General features: G+C 37.9%; 1 protein-coding gene and 1 non-coding gene across 6 annotated transcripts in view; both read left to right on the top strand.

The window, feature by feature from the left end:
- Trappc8 (trafficking protein particle complex 8) overlaps positions 1–22,426 on the top strand; it is an 80,404-nt gene that overhangs the window by 44,361 nt on the left and 13,617 nt on the right. For all 5 annotated transcript variants that reach the window (XM_027400541.2, XM_027400542.2, XM_027400543.2 and 2 more), the window contains 10 exons: positions 2,212–2,343; positions 3,782–4,006; positions 5,713–5,821; positions 8,085–8,279; positions 8,811–8,938; positions 9,779–9,853; positions 11,815–11,941; positions 14,097–14,251; positions 18,030–18,472; positions 20,492–20,639. In XM_027400541.2, coding sequence (XP_027256342.1) covers positions 2,212–2,343; positions 3,782–4,006; positions 5,713–5,821; positions 8,085–8,279; positions 8,811–8,938; positions 9,779–9,853; positions 11,815–11,941; positions 14,097–14,251; positions 18,030–18,472; positions 20,492–20,639 — 1,737 coding nt within the window. The remainder of the gene's footprint in view (positions 1–2,211; positions 2,344–3,781; positions 4,007–5,712; positions 5,822–8,084; positions 8,280–8,810; positions 8,939–9,778; positions 9,854–11,814; positions 11,942–14,096; positions 14,252–18,029; positions 18,473–20,491; positions 20,640–22,426) is intronic.
- LOC113834047 lies at positions 11,491–11,651 on the top strand. The gene has a single exon (XR_003482306.1). It is a non-coding gene; the product is annotated as a U1 spliceosomal RNA (small nuclear RNA).

Genomic DNA, 22,426 nt, shown 5'->3' on the forward strand with positions numbered 1-22,426 from the left:
CCTATACAAAGTTTTGCAGTTGAATGAGTAAGTATGTGAACAAAAGTGTGTACGTGCATGCCCAGAGGCCAGAAGTTTTGGATCTCTTGGAGCTTGAGTTAGATGTGGTTGTGAACTTCCTGACATAGGTGTTGGGAACTGTACTTAGGGTTCTTGTGAGAGCACTACACACTGTTAACTGTTGAGCCATCTCTCTGTCTCCAAAAACCTGAATTCTTAGCGTCCATTGATGAGGTATTTATTTATAGTATGGTTTTGGCAGTGATTTGTCTGCAATGATTAGACTTTGAGGTACATGCAAAATTTTCAATAATTTCTTATTTCTAATTCCAATAATTTGTGTAATAAAAGTATTTAATTACTAAGAATTTCGTAATTATTTTTTATGACAAGAGGCAGGAGGGCTGTGGGTTTGAGACCAACTGGGGCCATCCAGAGTTCTAGATCAGCCTTAAGCTACTCAGTGAGATCTTGTCTCAAGAAGTAAAAGCAGGAATTGAAGCTCAATGGTAGAACACTTGCCTAGGTTCAGTTCCCAGCAATTCATGCACATACACACATGCTCATATACATGTGCACATGCACACACAGAAATTATACTTACTAAATCTTTTTTTGATAGTAGCAAAAAAAAAAACCCAAACCAATGTTTGATTAATTGGTGACTATAAGTTAGGATATTTTTACATATTAGATTATAATACTTATTTAGAAAAAATGAAAGATATAAATGGCTTGGAGAAAAAGCAAAACATTGTATATACTGCCACTTGTATATAAAATGTTTGTGTTTGTTTTTTTCATACATGCATGTTCAGCACATAGGCACCCACAGAAAGAGAAACAGAAAACAGCAACAAATTGGAAACAGTCCTGTACAAATGGGACACCAAAGATGCTTGCTTTTTTGTACAGTTACATTATATATATATGAATGGACGTATGCCTCTGGCCTCTGTGACTGGCACTTACATACAACACACACACACACACACACACACACACACACACACACACACACACACACGCATCTATATTTGTATTTTAATAATTTTTGGTTAGAAAAGCTTTTCCTGAAATCTAAAAATGTAAGCCCCTAAGATTATCTAACTAATTGATTCGCATCCTCATTAGAAACATTTGTTAATTATATATTCCTGATATTTCTTCCTACCACTTTTCAATGTGAATTCTTAGAGCAGACATTTGAACATTTAATTTTGGCTTAAAGTAATAATAGCTGCTGTCTGCTGTGTGTGTTCTGCATGGTCTCCTCAGATCTGCTTCTCTAAAAGACTGCTGCAAAGTTAGTTTATGATAGTGGTCTGTTGGATGTAACTGATTTGTTGAAACAATTGCATTTAAAAGTCAATGTTTTCTGTTTTCAACTTTTCCCTGGGCAAAATAATGGCAGCAGAACACATGGAAGGGCTTGGTAAGTTCAGCTTGAGGCTGAGGACCTAGAGAAAGTATTGGGGAAATGTTGATTCTTAATCAGCAACCTTCATCACTTTCTCCCTGATCTCTGAAGTGATGGCTTACCATGAGGGGATGCGGCGAGGATGAGTTGGTCCTGGGCAGTCAGGGTCAGGCAGATGGAAACTGCTTGTAGTTGTCCTGTTCCTGACTTACAAAGCCTGTGAAGAACTCCTCGCTGCAGGGGTAGCCTTCTGAACTTGTTAATGAAAAGCAGGCATAGCCCTTCAATATTACAGTAAAAATTGAGGATTCCTTTACATAAATGTTCTTTAAAGAGGATAAAGTCATAAATTAGCTTACATAATAATCTACACATAATTTAGTCTATATTCTTTGGGGAAAGGCATACATTAAATATGCTGTTAGTCACCATGTAATATCCAGGACAAACTAGATTGATAGAATTGTTTTTCTGTGTTTTGTGGTTTTTAGTTTATCTTTAATTAGAATACCTGTATTCAGTTCCCAGTTTAACTGCTCAGAAGGGATTGAAGTTATTATACAGTATGCATCATAATTGGCCAATATTTATTAAAAGGAACAAGAACAAAATGTCGTTTTTTGGAAGTCTTTAAACAAAATGTGTGCTGCTTGGAAAAAGAGTTGAGATTGATTGGCCCTTTTATCTCTGCCGTCTTCTATGCCAAGCTGCACATTGACTGTGTTGTGTACTAGGAAACAGAAGCTTTCACTTTGGAGTTGCTAACCATTCTTTTGTTTGCACATTCACAGGATTCTGATCTCCGAAGTGCACTTCTTTTGGAGCAGGCTGCGCATTGCTTCATAAACATGAAGAGTCCCATGGTTAGAAAATATGCTTTTCACATGATCCTGGCGGGCCATCGGTTTAGTAAAGCAGGGCAGGTAAGCCTATTTCCTTTAAAAGGTGTTGCAGCTAGAAAGATGGTCAGCAGTTAGGAGCTTTTGCTGCTCCTCCAGAGAACCTGAGTGGAATCCCAGCACCCACACTGAATAATTCACAGTTGCCTGTAGCTCCAGCTGTAAAGGATCTGTTACCCTTTCCTGGAATACCAGGGTGTCTGCACTCACCTGTGAACAGAAACCCACATGTACGTGCATAATGAAAAGTTATAAACCAATCTTTTTTAAAAGATTGTTTTTATTTTTAAGGTGTATTCTTGTGAATTTTGTTGTTTTTTGAGACAAGTTCATACAATGTAGCCCTGGCTGGCCTCAAACTCAGAGATCTGCCTGCCTCTGCCTCCTGAGTGCTGAGATTCTTGTCACATTTTTGTGTGTTTATTTATTTATTTTTTTGAGTATGCCTATGTGTGGAGTCAGACAACTAGCAAAGTTCTCATCCTTCTACAGTGTGAGCCCTCTGGGTTCAAACTTTGGCTGTCAGGTTTGGTGGCAAGCCTTTACCTTCTGACAACTCTTGCCCCCCACCCCTTTGCTAGCCTTTTATATTTAATCCTAAAAGTTGAAAGAAATTCTAGTTTTTGATAATTTTTGGTAAAGACATGAGATTTGGATGTAGATACAGGCTTAAATCTGGGTATATAAAAAGCCTGATTTTGGTTACTCTTCTGTGACTTGATTTTGGTTTTTAATTTTAATTGTGTATGTGTGAGAGAAAGAGGAAGGGAGGGAGAGAGGGAAGGGGGGAAGGAAGGAGTGAGGAGAAGAGGTTACAAGGTAGTATATGCCTTTGGAGGTCAGAAGAGAATTCTTTGGAGTCAGAGTCCATTTGCTCCTGTCACTTTGTGGGGTTTGTGGATTGAACTCAGCCCATTAGGCCTGCATGCAAGTGCCTCTATTGCTTGAGCAGTCAATCTCACTGGCCCTTTCTTTTTTTATTCAGTATAGGACCCAAGCCCTGTGAGATGGTACCCTTATATTTAGGGTTTTCCCTTCTCAGTTAAAGCTTTCTGGAAACATTCATAGACACTCCCAGAGGTGTGGTTCCATGAAAGGTTGACACTGACGACTAAGTATTATACCTTAACTGTGCACAGAAAGAATTTGAAATAAAGCTAAATTGAGCAGTGAACATTTTCCTCAAGTTAATTTCAGAGAAATAAGGGGTGGGTTTAAGAACAGACGGAAACACCTCACACTATCTGGCTGAGGAAATCTAACCTATATTTCTGCACAGAATTGTGTAATGGTGAGGAGATCATCCTAATTGTTAGCTTCATTTTCTTTATCACATTCTCTTTTAGTGGGTGAGCCAGTGACCTGTTTATACTTGTGCATGCCTCTGCATGTGTTTGTGTTTATTTTTTCTAGTTCAAGACAAATTTAAATTGCAATACATGTCTCATTTATTTTCATTCAGAAAAAGCATGCTTTGCGCTGCTATTGTCAAGCCATGCAAGTTTACAAAGGAAAAGGCTGGTCTCTGGCAGAGGATCATATCAACTTCACCATTGGGCGCCAGTCCTATACTCTGAGGCAGCTGGACAATGCCGTGTCTGCTTTCAGGCACATTTTAATCAATGAAAGCAAACAGTCTGCTGCTCAGCAAGGGGCCTTCCTCAGAGAGTATCTTTATGTTTATAAGGTAAGTACTGCCTTTTAGGAATAAACATTAAAATTGTTTTTGAATTATTATTTTCAGGAAAAAGCCTGCTGACTACTAGCCTCATAGAGTATAATTAAATGCTTTATTGCAGATTATGTAATTACCTGTCATAAAAAAAATTGTGGAAGGTTTCTTGGTTATAGCTCTGTACTGCACAGTCCTTTCACAATTTTTAAAAGAGAATTTTAATATTTCAGTAAATGTAGTTTTGTGACTTTTTACAAAATATGCTTGTAATTAAAATAGAATTATATCACTTCCCCCTGAAGCCTCTTTTTTCTTTTTTTTGTTTTATTTATATTTTATTTATTCATCTATCTACCTATTTATTTGATGTGTTTGGGTGTTTTGCCTGCATGTCTGTGCATTACATCTGTGCCTGATGCCTACAGAGGCCATAAGAGGTGCTGGAGCCCCTGAGACTGAAGACTAAGATAGTAGTGAGCCACTATGTAGGTGCTGGGGATTAAACCCTGGTTCTCTGGAAGAGGAGCCAGTGCTTTTGCTGCTGAGCCATCAGCCATCTCTCCAACCCCTTTTATTTATTTATTTTTTTGAGATAGGTCTCATTCTTTAGCTAGGCTGGCCTCAGATGCTTCACCCTCTTGCCTTAGCCTTCCAAGTACTGGTATTACAGGTGTTCACCACCCACACATGGCTTTAATTTGTAACTGTTTTGAAATCTTTATAAGAAATACCTTAAGATTTCTAATCTATCTACTCTATCTATCATCTGTCTTGAGGCTGGGTCTCATAGTCCAGGCTAGCTTAGAGTTCTCTGTGTATCTGAGAGTGACTTCGAACTCCTGATCCTCCAGCCTCTTACCTCCCCAATGCTAGATTGTGGTGGGCATGTGCTGGGCCTATTTTATCATGTTATTATAGGATTGCCACTGATTTTACAAAATAATGGCTCCTCCTACCATCCTTAGATGCATATACTCCTTACTTTTCCTGATAAAAAATGAGGTGTGGATTCATAGCAAGTATTGTACTGTATTCCTGGTGGATAGAAGTGCAAACCACTGTTTGATAGGACACCTAGGATGTTTAAACCCTCCCTTTCAAGACCTGTGAAAGGTTGAATATTTTATCTTCCTCACAGGAAATAACTGCAGTTTTAGAGTTATGTAAAATCAGACCAGTTAAAAATTGGCAGATAGGATTCTATAATGACTTGACAAGAAGCAAAATTCATACTAAGGAACCATTTGGAAGTTTAATATGCAACACAACAAAAAACTTAACTAGCTAAGTACTCTTCAGTAAGGTTCTGTTTTTACTGAGAATTAAAACCAGGGCCCTGTGCCTGCTAGATAAGCACTCTAGCACTGAACTATCTCCCCAGCCCTTTATTATTATTATTTTTTTTTTTTTTTTGAGATGTGGTCTTGCTGAGTTGCTCAGGCTGGCTTTGCACTTGCTCTGAGGCCAAGACTCCTGATTAGCTGGAGTTAGTTATAGGTCTGTGCCACCAGTCCTGGCTAGGAAGGGTCTTTAAAAGTAGAGTAAATAATGTCTAAGGTTCTCAGTTATAAACTTTTATGACTCTGATATAGCATATAAGCTAGTATTTGTCTAAATTTTCTTGCATAACATTTTCATACCTTTGTATTAAAAATTAGGAAACATAAAAAAATGTAGTTTTTCTAAAAACTATTTTTTTCCTTTTGTATTTCTCCCAGAATGTAAATCAGCTGTCACCAGATGGCCCTTTACCACAGCTTCCCTTACCATACATTAACAGTTCAGCAACACGGGTTTTCTTTGGCCATGACAGACGACCAGCAGATGGTTAGTAAACTCTCACTTGGCCTAGTTACCTAATGACTATTTCTTTGAAGTGTTTCTCCAGGTAGAAATTGATGCTTCACCTATTGTCCAGTCATTAGAATATAGCCACTATTTTATTGTTTTTCTTTCCAGTCCAAAAACTAGGAACAATAAAAACCAAATGGTTGTGATTCTTTACAGCGGCGTTTCTCACTCAGGAAGTGCTCATTACTGTTTCACCTTGGCAAGCATCTTTAATATTTGCTATATATACTCAATTTGGTGCATATAAAGCACCTTTATATATAGCATTCATTCCCTTACTGTAGTTACTAGTTTTAGTTTTTTGCTTGTATAAAATCATATTGTGGTAGACATAAACATGTTTATAACTTAGTTTTTAATCTTTTTTTTTTCTGTCCTGAGACAAGGTTCCCAAACTCTGTATAAACTCTGTATAAACCAGGCTGTCCTTGAGAAGGCCTTCTGCCTCTGTCTCTGGTATAGGTTATAGCTGTGCACCACCACGCCCAGCTTAGGTTCTTTAACTTTTTTTTTTATAATGGAAACATATATAGAAGCAGAGAACATGGTTTACTCATCTTGCTTGCAAGCTTTTTTTTGTTTTGTTTTGTTTTTGAGACAGAGTTTCATGTAGTTCAGGCTAGCCTCAGACTTACTTTGTACTGTAAGATGGCCTTGAGCCTATCCTCTTGCCTCCTCCTAAGTGTTGGGATTACAGGTCATGTGTCACCATGCTTAACTTTGTGTTTCTGGGCATCAAATTTAGGGCTTTGTATGTGCTAGGCAAACACCCTCCAACTAAGCTACATCACCATGCCTTTTAAATAAATACAGGATCTTTTCCTCAGGGTTGAGGCCTGAAAGGGCATTCTATATTAGACTAAAGGTTGGTTTTATTGTTGTTCTTATGCTGAACTTTGTCATCATAAGTACCTTGACATTTCAACTCAGTGTGTTTCTCCTTCAACTTTACATCATGAGTTTTCTTTATATCAAAAATATTTTGATATATTTACATAAGGAATATATGCTATAGATCTTGAATGAACTAATTCTACATATTTAACTTAACATGTCTGAAAGTGATACACTTTAAGCACCAAGAGAAGTGATACCAGTAGAGCTGATGGGTTTGTTAGGATTGGGAGGAGTGCAGAGAGGGCATTGACTGGTTATAATGCTCTTTTTGTAAAAAAAATAAAATAAAAATCAGGCTGATGAGATGAAAGGTGACTTAAAAATTTTTTAAGATATGAGTTTGTCATGATTGCTCAAGAGGTAATGAATGGTCTTTGCTCCAGTGCCTGACGACCTGAGTTTAGTCCTATAGAGCCACATGGTGGGAGGAGAGAGCTAATGCCCAGAAGTTGTCCTCTGATCTCCACATTTGTGCCAAGCATGCATCCCCCACGTAAACAAACAAACAAATAAATGTAATTTTAAAAAAAATGTTAAGATATAAGCAATGGGGATGGAAAAATAGCCCAGTGATTAAGATCACTGGCTGCTTTTCCAGAGGACCCGGGTTTGAGTCCCAGAATCCATATGGCAGCTCACAACCTTTGTATGCCCAGTTCTTGGGGTTCCCAAATCTTCTTGCCTCCATGGGCACCAGGCACATAGTGTTACGCAGACAAATATACATGAAAAGCTGTGTGGTGGTGGCATGTGCTTTTAATCCTAGCTCTCTGGAGGCAGAGGTAGACGGAGCTGAGTTCGGGGCCAGCCTAGTCTACTAAGTGAGTTCCAGGACATCCAGAACTACACAGAGAAACCTTGTCTCAAAAACAAAAAATAAAATAAGAACAAATAAAGATACAAGCCAGGAGTCTATACCTTTGATCCTATAACTTGGGAGGTAGAGACAGAAAGATGTGTTTCACGCCATGTTTAAGTTACATAGCTTGTTCAAGGCTAGCCTGAGCTACATGAGCTGCTGAATCAAAAACAAAATTTTCATCTATAGGCAGTGCTTTATTTTTCTGTATGTTGAATATTTTATGTAAAAATTGTGGAAGTTAGGGAAAATAATAATATTTCAGAGCCAGGAAGAAAAAATGTCAATATTAGAAGCAAAGTTGCGGTTAGGTTAGAACGAGTAGATATTTGTGAATCAGAGAATTAGTAATTGGGCAAGGATGCGTGTATGTGTATGTGTATTTATATGGATACATCTGGTTCTTACTTGAAATGTTTTATATGAGGCAGATGTTCATGAATAGGTATTTAAATGTACAATTTGCTTTCTTTCTTTTTAAAGGGGAAAAACAAGCAGCTACTCATATAAGTCTTGATCAAGAATATGACTCTGAGTCATCACAGCAGTGGCGAGAACTTGAGGAGCATGTTGTGGCTGTGGCTAATAAAGGAGTAATTCCATCCAGTTTCTACCCCACACAGTATTGTTTGAACAGTTACTCCGATAACTCCAGATTCCCACTTGCAGTTGTGGAAGGTGGTATAATTGAATTTAAAAATATTTCATGTATGAATGCTTTGCCTACATGTGTGTATATGCCCCACATGCATGCTAAGTGCTCCTGGAGGAGGGTAGAGGGAGATTATGGATCTCCTGGAATTGTAGTTAGAGAAGGTTGGAAGCTGCCTTTTTTTTCTCTGCAAGACCAGCAAGTGATCTTATCCACTGAACCAACTCTCCAGCCCAATACTTGAGTTGTATATTCATAACTTTTTGTTTACTTGGAGCAAGTTACAGATAGTTTGTGATCTGCCACATTACTGGAGGCCATGGGCACAAAGATAACTCCCTATGTACTGAGCTGCATTTGTAAGCTAGTGGTGGGGCTCTAATATTCTTGTGGTGCTGGAGTACCAAGAGAGTTTCATTAGGGACACCCAAGTCATTTCTTTCCAAACTGAGATGTATAAGGTAGCAAAAGACAGTCTAGGCAAAAAACACAGAAGGTGTGTTGAGAGACAGTGTCAGGTTTATGAAAGTTATTAAATGTAGCCTTTTCTTTTGTAGAGCCAATTACAGTGGAAGTGGCTTTTAGAAACCCTCTGAAAGTTCCACTTTTGCTGTCCGATTTGTCATTGCTCTGGAAGTTTCAGCCTAAAGATGTCAATGGGAAAGACATTGAAGTTAGAGAACAAGTAAGTTACTAGAAGGTATCTGTGATGTGTGTGTCTCAGCTACAGCCTTACATTCTCTTGCTGTTTTACTCCTTTTTCTACTTAGTTATAAAGTCCACATGTGCTTACTCTTGAAATGAAAGAATACAAGAAAATATAATCTTAAAACTACCTTACTGCTATTTAGAAACAACTACAGTAACATTTTGCTGTTACTGCATTGAGTTTTCATTTGTATGTTTTTTGCTCATGCTTTCTATTTCCTTCTTCTATTCATGTTGCTTTGTTCATTTATGTTTCGTGATACATGTTTTCTAGTGTTAAAATGTCTAATGTTTCATTTTTGTGTAAACTGTTATGGATGATTCATAGACTTTTACTGTCATTTACTAGTTGGTTTGAAGGTTTCCATGTTGACTATCACAATCATTCTATGTGCATTTTTAAATTTAAATTGCGGTAGAATTTTGGATCAAACCTATGACCGATGGTGTGTTTGGCAAGCCAAATCACATGTCCTATGGTATTTTTGTGCATAGCTTTTAAGTAGTTATTTTGGCCACTGTTAACTGTGAGCAGTTGAACTTCTTTTGGGGTCTTGTTCTCATGATGATTGCATAATTTGAATAGATCACTTATTCACTTTAGTTGAGTCAGGCTGAACAAAATGAAAAATATACATCAAGTGCCTTCCGTAGATAGGCTCTACTGTGGGGATGGAAAACACGTTGCACAGAGCTTAATCTAGAGAGGCTAACTTCAGTTGATGTTACTCTTTGTAAATATGGCCAGTAAGATGCTAATGATTTGTTATTTTACTCATTGGTGTGTATATTTAAAAAAATACAATTTGTTCTTTAGGTTACAGGTGAACCTGAAATGATTGGAACTGAAGTTATTTCAGAATTCTTAATTAACAGTGAAGAATCTAAAGTGGTAATTGTTTTAATTGTTTTTTTGTCTTTTGCCTTTCTAAGCTTGTAAGATGAAAAAAAAATTAAGATCAGCTTAATTCCTTTAGCTGTTAATGTATTCCAGCTTTTAGAACCGGAATTGCTCCAAAGAAACCAGTACAAAAGTGGTAGTTTGTCTTTAAGTTTCCAGAGAAGCTTGGTACAAGTGCTTCTCCACTTCTTGGTATTAGTATGTACAGGCACTTAGGTGTGCAGATTTTGTTTTGTTTGTTTGTTTATTTGTTGAGTCAGGATCTCTATGTGTGGCCTTGGCTATCCTAGAACTGGTGTGTAGCCTTGGCTGGCCTGGAACTCAGTCTCTTGAACTCATAGAAATTGCCTGCCTCTTTTTCTCTGGAGTGTGGGGATTAAAGGTGTGTGCCCCTGTGCCCAGCCCAGAGTTGGTTTGTGGGTTTCTTTCTTTCTTTTTTTTTTTTTAATTAAAAATATTCTTTTAGGGCTAGGATATTTTTAGAGTGTGCAAGTCCTTATTTGAGTCCCAGTAGTACAAAAAAAAAAAAAAAAAAATCTTATTTTTGAGGATCTAGACATATTTTTTTTTTGCAGATTTTTTTATTTGAATTAGAAACAAGATTGTTTTACATGTCAATCCCAGTTCCCTCTCCCTCCCCTCCTCCCCTATCACCCCCCCCAACTAAAACCATACCTATCACACATCCTTTCTGCTCCTCCTGGAGGGTGAGGCCTTCCATAGGGTGTCATCAGAGTCTATTGTATCCTTTGGGATAGGGTCTAAACACCCCCCCCCCCATCTTGGCTCAGGGAGTATCCCTCTATGAGGTCCTGTAGATTTCCTCACTGAAACCCATGTTCCTGGGGTTTGGATCAGTCCCATGCTGGTATCCCAGCTATCAGTCTGGGGACCAAGAGCCCCCTGATGTTTAGGTCCGCTGTTTCTGTGGGTTTCACCAGCCTGGTCTGGTCGCCTTTGCTCATCACTTGTCCTTCTCTGCAACTGGTTTCCAGTTCAGTTCAGTGATTAGTTGTGGGTGTCTGCTTCTACTTCCACCAGCTGCTGGATGAGGGCTATCGGGTGACATATAAGTCAGTCATCAATCTCATTATGAGGAGAGGACATTTAAGGTAGCCTCTCCTCTGTTGCTTAGATTGTTAGCTGGTGTCATCTTTGTAGCTCCAGACATTTCCCTAGTGCCTGATTTCTTTGTAAACCTAAAATGTCTCCCTCTATTATGGTATCTCCATTCTTGTTATCTATTCTTCCCCCAACTCAACCTTTCTGCTCCCTCATGTCCTCCTCACCCCTCCTCTTCTCCCCTTCTCATTCTCCTAGCTCCCTCCCTCCTCTTCCCGTGCTCCCAATTTGCTCAGGAGATCTTGTCCCTTTCCCCTTCTCCAGGGGACTATGTATAGACATAATTTTTTTTTTTTTTTTTTTTTTTGTCTGGCATGGTACTGCATACCTTTAGTCCCAGCACTCAGAAAGCAGAGGCAGATGGATCTCTGAGTTTGAGGCCAGCCTGGTCTACATAGCAAGTTCCAGAAAATAGTCAAAGCTGTATAGCAAGACCCTATCTCAATAACAAAACCCCAAAACAATTACTGAATTTACAGATCTTCTTTTAAGAAAGATGCTTTTCTATACAACTGACATGGGAGATACACAACTAAGCAAATTACTTCCCATGGCAAGCCTCTCCATTGCACTTGGGATTTGCTGTGTGCCTGTATTTTCCCCAAGTGGGGGAAACTCCACTGCATAATTTGTGACAGGTGATGGACTGTGTATGAGCTTATCCCTGAACTAAAAATTAAAATGGAAAGAAGAGAAATAGTTTTCTTAAGAAACATTGTCATTTTAAAAGTTTAGGTCATGAGTTAATTCTGCAACATTCCAAAATTGAGGTACTGTGCTATTTAAAATCCTATGAAAACATAATAAGAATGACTTCAATATTTCCATAGGCAAGACTGAAGCTCTTTCCCCATCACATAGGGGAGCTGCACATTCTGGGAGTTGTGTATAATCTTGGCACTATTCAGGGCTCCGTGACAGTAGATGGCATTGGTGCTCTTCCTGGATGTCACACAGGTAAAGCTATAGCATTGATAAGCAGTTAGAAAAGTAGCTCTCAAACCATTCCATAGAACACAATGAATGAATGGAGATTTCTTCTAAATAGGTCTAATGTTCCTTCCAATCATATCCAGCCTTTTGACATTACTAATCTTGTCATCTACAAAGTTCCTGTTTGAGAACTGCAAATTACAAAAAATTATTGTCAAGAAAAATCTCTATTTTAAATATGTTGGGCTATAAAATGACATGTATAAGCATATGTAATTTAGATTATTCTAACTTCTGGCATAGGTTCAAAGCTAAGGGTTTTTATTCCCTTGATAATATTTTTGTTACTGATCCCAATTTAGTAAATCTAACTAAATAAATTTTATTTGTTGAAATGTCTGCTGCTAATACAAAACCACCTTAGTATGTTTTGTTTTTAATATTTCCTTTCTATAAAACAATACACCAAAGCCACTGTTTCCTCTGTCTTTAGATAATATTCAAAGCCACCTGTGGCAGTACATGCCAATAATCCCAGCTTCTTTTGAGGCTAAGACAGGAGAATTGCAAAAATAGCCTGAGCAGTTTAGCTAGACAGTTTCAAAATAAAAGTAATAAAACTTGGGCTATTAGTGTAGCTCCCTGGTAATGCATCTGCCTAGCCTGGGGTTCTAGGTTCAGTCTTAAATACTGACAAAGAACAAAACAACAGGAAAAAATACTTGAAATATTGTTATCTATACCCAAAAGGAGCAGAGTTAGTTTGAAGCTGTTATTTTTGATGCCCTAATTAGTATTCTCTGCAGACTTTGAAAACTCAAGTACATGTACTTCACATGGCTTGGTATGTTCTGTTTGTTTGGTTTTTAAATAATTTGGAGAACTCTACAAGATTCTAATGTTACTTTATAATTAATGTAAGTTGGTTGAATTTAGGTTGAAAAGATGCTAAGAAGGGAGTTTGTAATAAACTGCTATAGTTCCAGCACTTTATATTAGTAGATGTATCTTCTAGCAAATTAAAATTGACTGACATTCATGTGTTGGGTATGAATTTAACATTCATAAACACTGTTTATTAACAGTGGTGGGAGTCTCCTGGAATGCTTGCTGACCTTTGCCTTTGTAGTTTACATTTCTTCTTGGACATAAGGGAAACTCAAATAGAAAGGATGAATTAGCAGGAACAAAAAGCAACAAACACAAATACATGAAAGTTGTGTATTGTCTTCTGAGTTTTAGTACTGTATTTCTGCTTCCTGTTTGATGAGGCAGGTAATTTGTAAGTAGTCTTACTAATGCATTATGTTTTTAAAGCAGTATGAGTGAGGATTGAGATTATTTTTAACTTTGCTTTCTCACTGGTACTTAACTCTTAATATAGTTATGATTATGATAGTCCATTAAATATAGCTAACAGGGTACTAAAACAAGATACATTGTTTTAGTGTGTGACATTGACTGAATTAAAATTAAAATAAGCCCTACCTTATAAACAGGGTTTTCATGACATTTTAGTGTAGATACTTTTCATACTGAATGTTCATAGATCTGGGTTTAATAATTTGTGGAAACACTACATTATATATCTAATCTGGAACAATCACAGTGACCAAAGGCCCTGGATCGCTTTCAGGAAAGATGGAGTTATACACCCACCCTAGCTCTTTCACACATGTACCTGTTTTACTTGGGTGAAACCTCACATACATATTGAAAAAGTTAAAAGAAAACTATCTGTATTATAATTTTTATTGTTCTCCTTTTAGAGAAGATATAGTTATACATCTTCAAAATAGTGCAATATTTGGTATGAGTAAAAGTAAGAAACTGACCTGTTTTATGTTTTACTTTAATGTTTTTTCATGGTTCACATAACACTGGGTCCTTTGGTGAATAAGGATACTAGTTTTTAAAGACTTCAGTTTAATGATGAGTAGTCTTTATGTAACATAAGCAAATCCAAAAAAAGAGAGATATTGAATAGCATACAATAGATGATATTAAACAATTAAACATGGAATTAAAGTATACTTACTGTTGTCATTACATGTTTTATTCAGCAATTACCTGGAATTTTTCAAGCATTTATGGAAATTTATAGTATTCATATGTTCAGGTTAAGTTAAATCATCAAACCTACCATACTATTTTAAGGTATTGATTTTTTTAATTTCAGGGAAACATTCTCTGAGTATGTCAGTCCGAGGGAGACAGGATTTAGAAATTCAAGGCCCTCGACTTAACAACACGAAGGAAGAGAAGACGTCTGTCAAGTACGGTCCTGACCGACGTTTAGACCCTGTAGTCACTGAAGAGATGCCACTGCTGGAGGTATCTCACTTCTTCCCATCACATCATGGCTGCAATGATTTGCCAGAGCCAGATGATTTTTCAGAGAAATTAATTTTAGGTTGAGGTTGTTGATAGTCCATTGATCTGTATTTTTCATTATTGTTTTGTTTGTTTTAAGAAAGGTCTGTCTATGTAGTCCTGGATGGTCTTGAACTCAACAGAGATCTGCTTCCTGAGTGCTGGAATTTGAACTGTACTTTTAAACTATTGTTAAGCTTGCTAAATAGTTCTCATTGACAGAGGTCAGGCTGTGTGCAAATTAGCATTCTACCATAGCCACGCTGTAAGATGTAATCCTGAAATACTAATAAAAACTGGGGGAATATATGTAACTCAGCATTTTGGTTATTGAACTCAATGCCCCTTTTGCAGTTCACAAAAGTAATACATGAGTGAATGCTCATAGACAGTCTAAGCAGTATACAAGTACGTGGGGATGAATGTAAATGGAAAGTAACCCAGACTCAGACAGACAACATGACCTATAAAGTCTGTATGTGTGTGTACATATGAGTGGAGATGAGTGAGACTATAGGCTGTGCCACTAGTAAGGAGACTATGAGAGAAAGGTGTTGAAAAAGAAGGGAAAAGCAGTAGGATGTGACATGTTAACAGAAAGACTGTGTTGGGACATGGAAGAGTACAAGAGGTGGCCAGGGGTATGGGGGAGAAGATGAATCAAGGAAAGGTTTGCTCATAAGTACCATAATGAAATCTAAAACTGTATGTGTTAGTTTCTAGTTTCCCTGGCAGGGAAGTTAGTATGTATGATCACCTTTCTCCAAAAGGTGCTTGCAATGTGATCCCAAAATGGTATCTATGTTTTTAGATCTTGTGATCTTAAACATTGTATTGGTAATTATAAATAGCATCATGTCAAATGGTTGGGTGGTGGTAGTGTTGTGTATTAAAATGAAACCATTGTTGCGCTGCATGTGTTCTGCTCAGATCTAATAAATTTAAAGGTCAAGGGGCAAAATGGAAGGAAGGAAGGGAGGGAGGGAGGAAGGGAGGAAGGAAGGAAGGAAGGAAGGAAGGAAGGAAGGAAGGAAGGAAGGAAGGAAGGATAGATTAAGGCCCAAGTGCTATTTTCTTGTTGATAAATGTTTTATGCATTTTTTAAGATTTATTTAGTTTTATGTGCATTGGTGTTTTGCCTTACATGTATGTCTGTGTGAGGATGCCACATCCCCTAGAACTGGAATTACAAACACTTGTGACCTGCTATGTATGTGGGTGCTGGGAATTGAACCCAGGTCCTTTGGAAGCCATCTCTCCAGCCCCTTTTATGCATATTTTAACTTTATTTGGTATCTTTATCCATGCTGAGGAATTTTACTAATCTAAAGTCATATTTAGGTTTTTATTTGTTGTTTCTTTGTTCTATACTGACTCTTTTAGTCAAAACTTTTCAGTTAAATTTTATTGATTGATTGTGATGCTGGGTTCAAACCCAGGGCCTCACATGTGCTAGATACACATTCTGCCATTGAACCATCTGTATCTTATTTGCTAATGTCTGTATGCTTTAAACATTTTATTCTTTCCGTTTATTTTTGGTTTTCTTCACATTCTTTATTTTGCATGAGTGTATGGATGCATATACTAAAGTATGCTTGTGAGTTCATTGGACAGTTGTTTTTGTCCTGCCATGTGAGTTTGAGGATAGAACTCCAGCATTGGTGGTGCATAGCTGTAGGTAAGATTAGCACCTAGAAATGAATTGAGATGGATTGAGTTTAAATGTCAACCTAAGTATTCTGCCTTTTATAGTTTAAAGTCAGATGTTTGTCTAGAATTCTATAGGTAACAGTTTATGAGGGCTTACTTTCAGAAGCAGATATTCTGATCACTATAGTAAGTTTTCAAAATAAATTAGTAGAGGTCACCAAAACACACTTAATTGTACTAGTTTGCAGTTTTTGTTAAACCATATAATTGAAATGTTCCTTAGTTATTAAAGCTGTTAAAAGTATAACCAGCTTGAGGTGGGGGTGGGGTGGAGCATGCCTTTAATTCCAGCACTCGGGAGGCAGAGACAGGCAGATCTCTGAGTTTGAGGCCAGCCTGGTCTACAGAGTGAGTTCCGGGACAGCTAGGGCTACATAGAGAAACCCTGTTTGGAAAAAACAAAGGGCAGAAAAAATAGAACTTTTTTGTTTTTCTTTAACTTAATTTTACTTTTTTGAGAACTTCATACATGAGCTATGCATCTACATCACTCTCACTCCCCCTAACTACTCTCCTTGTATGTCCTCCCTTCCAAATCTGTGATCTCTTTAATTATTATTGGTGTGTGCAACCCTTCTGAGTGCATTCAGTTTTGGACATATGTATATGTGTCCAGGGCTAACTGCTTGGGACTCGTCAACCTATGTGAGAGCTCATTCTTTTAGTTTCCTTTCTTGTTAGCCATTGGCATCTGCAGCTCTTCATCTGTGGTGGAACCTGTGGAATTTCCCATCAGTTTTTTTTTTTTTTTTTTTTTTTTCTCTGTGGCTTTGGAGGCTATCCTGGAACAAGCTCTTGTAGACCAGGCTGGTCTCAAAACTCACAGAGATCCACCTGCCTCTGTCTCCCGAGTGCTGGTATTAAAGGCGTGCGCCACCACCGCCTGGCCCAGTATTTTCATATTAACCAGTGTTGTCATTATGCTGGTCTTGTTTAGGCAGCCAACCATATTGTTGGGAGTTCATGGGTATATCTTCTCTGTCATATATAGAAAACACCGATAGCAGACACCCTAGTCTTCAGGCTCTTAACAGTCTTCCTACTCCTTCTTCCTTGATGTTTCCTAAGCTTTAGGTATAGAGGTTGCAGCAAGTCATGCTCTCAGATGACACACAGTTGTTGACAGAACTTTATTCTCAGTCCCAGTTCTAAGCTTTTAACCTTAGAAAACTGAACTCACTACTGTCATTAGCTTAAACTTTGTGAAACTTAGCAGCTTTTAAATTCACATCCATTCTGTTTTTGGAACTGCTTGTGTTAACAGCTCATGTTTGTTCCTGTGTGGCAATTCAAATATGGCACATCTGAGCAGGTTGTTTAGAAGGAGGCGGCTTCTTACTCATGTAGAAACAACTAGTGTTTTTGTTGACCAAACAAAAGGTCTTGCAAAGAATGAACATTTATATGTATTTGGGTTGAGGATAGAACCTCTAGGCCTTCTGTTTTTTTAAGGGGTGTGTTTTTAAGAATTTTATTTTGTCTGTTGCGTGTTAAATCGCTGGGAAGTCATTAAGTTTCTAGTTTTGGTTTCTTAGCATTTGAGTGGTCTGATTTATGCTTAGTTTTTATTCATGGGTTGAAAAATTCTCTACTTGTCAGATCAGGTTTTGCCTCATTGAGTTACTAAAAGCCTGGGGTTGAATGGAGCTTTTGGATTTTAAAGTTGTGAATATGGAATCATTGGTCTCTATGTTCTCCTGTGAGAGCCATGGGTATTTATTGATGCAGTTAGCTACTTTTAAACTTGATAGTGATAAAGGTTATAAGACTAATTTTCGTAGTCATTTAAAATAGCTTGTAACTTGTCCATAATCTGCATAGCCATGCAAGTTTAAGAAATTAGTCTTCTTGCTCTTGTATTTTAAATTCGGGATTTAAAATCTGAGTGGCAAAATAACATTAGATGTTTGATTCAAAGATAGAGCTGTGAAATGACTTGTTCCTTTAGAAAACAGTCTCTTTCAGCGTTGCTCATTAGAGGCTCAGAATTTTAACAGTGTAATAATATTTTTTCCCTCCAATGCAGGTGTTCTTTATACATTTTCCTACAGGGCTACTCTGTGGAGAAATCCGAAAAGCATATGTAGAATTTGTCAATGTCAGCAAATGTCCTCTGACTGGATTGAAGGTTGTCTCTAAACGCCCAGAGTTCTTCACTTTTGGTGTTAACACTGCTGCTCTAACACCACTGAGCCCTTCCACATCTGAAAACTGCAGTGCTTACAAGACAGTTGTTACGGGTTCTCCCTCCACGGGCACAGCACTTGTGTCATCGGCATCATCTGTGGACTTTGGGACCAGCACAGGACAGCAGCTGGAGGCCATTCCTGTCCCCCTTCCTGACTCCGTGCTGCTTCCCGGAGCTTCTGTTCAGCTGCCAATGTGGCTTCGTGGGCCAGACGAAGAGGGTGTCCATGAGATTAACTTTTTATTTTACTATGAAAGTGTTAAAAAACAGCCAAAAAGACGGTGGGTAATTTAAAATTCTTAAAGTGTAAGATCCATACATGATGTGTTTATGCATTTGAGTAAATAGTTGGTACTTGTTAATATGTTATACATCTTTGTTTAGTAAGAAGTCACCACTTCTAGGCCTGGCATGGTGGCACACACCCTTAATCCCAGCACTCGGGAGGCAAAGGCAGGCGGATCTCTGAGTTCAAGGCCAGCCTGATCTACAGAATGAGTTCTAGGACAGCCAGGGCTACACCGAGAAACCCTGTCTTGAAAAACAAAAAAATACTATCTTTCAAATTATGTATCATGTTTATATCTAAACTTGTTATAATTATAATTTAATTCTATGTAGCTAAGAATGGAAAAAAATGTTTAACTAAATAAAATCTTGTGTTTTTTTTTTAAGTAGAAAATAAAAAAAGACTTAGTTTTTGTTTTTGTTTTTTTTTTTAAGTCTATAAACTTACTGATTCTTTGATAGTTTTAAATGCTGTGTTATTTGTATATCAACCCCCCTCCATATAGTATCCTTATATAAGAATATGGTTTTGGTATGTATGAGAAATGTGTGTGCAGTGGTGTTCACTGGACAATCACTTAAGATCTCCAGCCTCACTGTTTTGTACAACTTCAGGCCTACATGTTGCATGGCAGAATTCAAATACTACTACCATCCTTATAAAATTAACATTTGTTTTATTCTATAGAATATCTAAATGTCATGTAAAATAGTATAAGGACAAAAATAGGAAAATACTTGATGTGATGGTACAGTTTGGGTCCTAATAATGTGAATTCTCCTCAAGAGGATGGACACGGACAGAGCACTCTGGCCAGGGAAGCTTTAGTGTTGAGGTAATGAAGTGAGCTTCAGAGTGCAGGAGAGATTTCAGGACATGGACCCAAGTGGATAGGAGTCAACCACTCCAGTATAGTATAGCTTTATTTACAAAGAGGTTCATCAATTAGAGACTAAGAACTGGATGCTAATGCCACAGTACAAACTGTGGGAAAGAAGTCAAGTAGGGTCTGTTGTGGTAGGGTTCAGTGTGGCAGCACTTGCCTGTAATTGGGGAGGTGAAGGCAAGATCAGGAATATAAAGCCACCCTGAAGCAACAAAAACTTTGGCTTAAAAAACTAGGCATTGCATTTGAAATGTGCAGCTTTGAATACCAAATTGAAAGTTCAGGTTTTGAGCCTGGGAGTATGTGCCTCAGTGGTTAAGAGTTCTTGCTGTTCTTCCAGAGGTCCCATGTTTGGTACCCAGCATTCATATTGGGTGTCTCACAACTGCTTGTAATCCAGTTCTAGGTGATATGGTGCCTTCTTCTGGTCTCTTTGGACACCCATATATATGTGGTATGCACATGTGCACACAGACAAATACACAAATTAAGAAGAAATTAAGTTGTGGTTTTGTTGAGACCTATTTATTTTGAGACAGGATCTCATGTAGCCTTGGCTAGCCTGGAACTCACTATAGACCAGGTTGGTCTCAGACTCACAGAGATCATTCTACCTCTGCCTCCTGAGTGCTGGGATTAAAGGGCGCCCACCACTATACTTTTAGGAGCATCTTTGGGAGCACTTTGATGAGAGAAGATGTGTTGGTTGCTATATGAAGGTTATTTTCACTATGACATGGTTTGATGAGTGGGAGAAAAGCCTAGAGCCAGGATTACTATTAGAATTTTTTCTCAAGACAGCATTTCTCTGTATAGCCCTAGCTGTGCTGGAACTAACTCTGTAGACCAGGCTGGCCTCAAATTCAGAGATCATTCTACCTCTGCCTCCTGAGTGCTGGGATTAAAGGCATGTGCCACCACCACCCAGCCTAGATTTCTTACAAATTGAGAAGAAACAACTGAACTGAACTCAGTGTAACTATAATTTTACCTTCTTGTATTCTTTGTTTTCTGGTTATATGCAATCCTAGAAGTTAGCATGTTTCTGGTCTCTATTTAGAATTAGAGATTTGTAACATAGGGAGAGACTCTTAGATTCAGTTTGCATGTGTTTTTAATCTTCAGACACAGAATATTAAGACACACTGCAGTTATTTGTACTAGCCGGTCTTTGAACGTGCGAGCAACTGTCTGCAGAAGTAATTCACTTGAAGATGAAGAAGGCAGGGGAGGCAATATGCTAGTCTTTGTGGATGTGGAAAATACCAATACTGTAAGTTATTTTAAAGCTGAATTTTGTTTTAAAGTCTATTTAGAAATGTTTGGTTTTGGTAATGTTTTTCTCTATAATTTAGCCTAAGTAGGAATTTAAAACTATTTACATGGTCTGGTATGAAAACATTAAAATTCTGCACTGGCTTTGACTTTTGTGAAAAGTCTGTCCATGTCAGCTGTGGTATTTGGTGATGCAGTCTGAGAGGATTCCACTTTCCATATTAATGTAATAACCCATTCTCATATGCTCTGATGGTATCATTCCCTTTATAAAAGGGATCTCTGTCTGTACACTAGATGTCAGGAAGGTGTGGCTGTAAAGTTTGTAGAGCCTCAAGTGGATTGGTTCAGATGCTCATTAGTTCTTGTAATGCTTGCTTTTAATTTCATAAACCTGTGAAACCACTTTTCAAGAAACATTACATTGAAGGTTATTGTGCTGGAATGTTGGTGATTTCTAATGTCAGATTAGCTCTCATTTAGGAAAACATAAAAATTACATGCAGTTTAAGTTACACAGTAGTTTGAGAGTTTTTGTTGTTTCTTGTGTCCCTCCTTCCTCCTTCCATAGTGTTTCACTGTGTGATAGTCTAGGTAACTGAATTTGTCAGCCTCCTGAGTGCCAGAATTATAGGCAAGTGTAACTGTGTCCAGCTAATTGCTTGTTTTGTTTTTTACCTTACTGAAAATGAGGTATTTCTGGAGAACACACATCAGAAGAAATAAAAGAAAGTGTGTGTGTGTGTGTGTGTGTGTATGTGTGTGTGTGTGTGTGTGTGTGTGTGTGTGTGTGTGTGTGTGTGTGTGTGTGTGTATGAGAGAGAGAGAGAGAGAGAGAGAGAGAGAGAGAGAGAGAGAGAGAGAGAGAGAGAGAGGGGGAGAGAGAGAGAGGGAGAGAGAGAACACAGAGCAGTATCTGGTCTCAAACAGTCTGTAGCTGAGGATTATTTTGAACTTCTAAACTCATGCTTCTATCTCCTGAACACTGAGATTATAGGCATGTGTCACCAAATCTGGATTATAGAATGGTAGGAATTGGACACAATGATAGGAATTGGGTTTCATGGATGCCAGGCCAACTGAACTGTCACCCTAACTCAGAAAGTGTCATAGTTTTAGTTAAAAGTCCACAACAGATTTATTATTTTTCTCTTGAGTCGGGGCCTCATTCTGTAACCCAGGGAAATCTAAAGCTTGAGATGTAGCCTATAGCAGTGGTCCTTTTGCTCCAGCCTCCCAAGTGCTGGGATTGGATGTGAGTTGCATTAAATACTACCAGAAATAGTAGATTCTAATAACTTTATGTGTGGATATTATACTGTGGATATGTACTATGCTAATATATTTCTTCGGTGAAATGTTGCTTTCTGTAGTGTTAGAGAAGGATTTGAATAATTTTTTGAGATACATATTATATTACTTCAAATACATATTACATCTAATGTTTTTATTTCTGAAGATTTGTTTTACTTTATGCATATGAATGAATGTTTTGCATGCTTGTATGTAACTAAGTATGTGCCTGGTGCCCATGGAGGCCAGAAGAAAGGGCTGGATTCTCTGAAAATGGAGTTATAGATTATTGTAAACTGCCATTTGGGTGCTGAGAACTGAACCTAGGTCCTCTGGAAGCTTAGTAAGTGATCGTAACCACTGAGCCATCTCTCTAGCCTCCCTAAATCTAAGGGGTTTACCCCCCTTTATTTTTTGCCAATTCTGGGGATTAAATGGGGTTTTGTACATGAGGCAAGTGCTCTACCATTGAGCTCTGTTCCCACCCTCTAA

Source organism: Cricetulus griseus, chromosome 2, assembly GCF_003668045.3.
Source record: "Cricetulus griseus strain 17A/GY chromosome 2, alternate assembly CriGri-PICRH-1.0, whole genome shotgun sequence".
Taxonomy (NCBI): domain Eukaryota; kingdom Metazoa; phylum Chordata; class Mammalia; order Rodentia; family Cricetidae; genus Cricetulus; species Cricetulus griseus.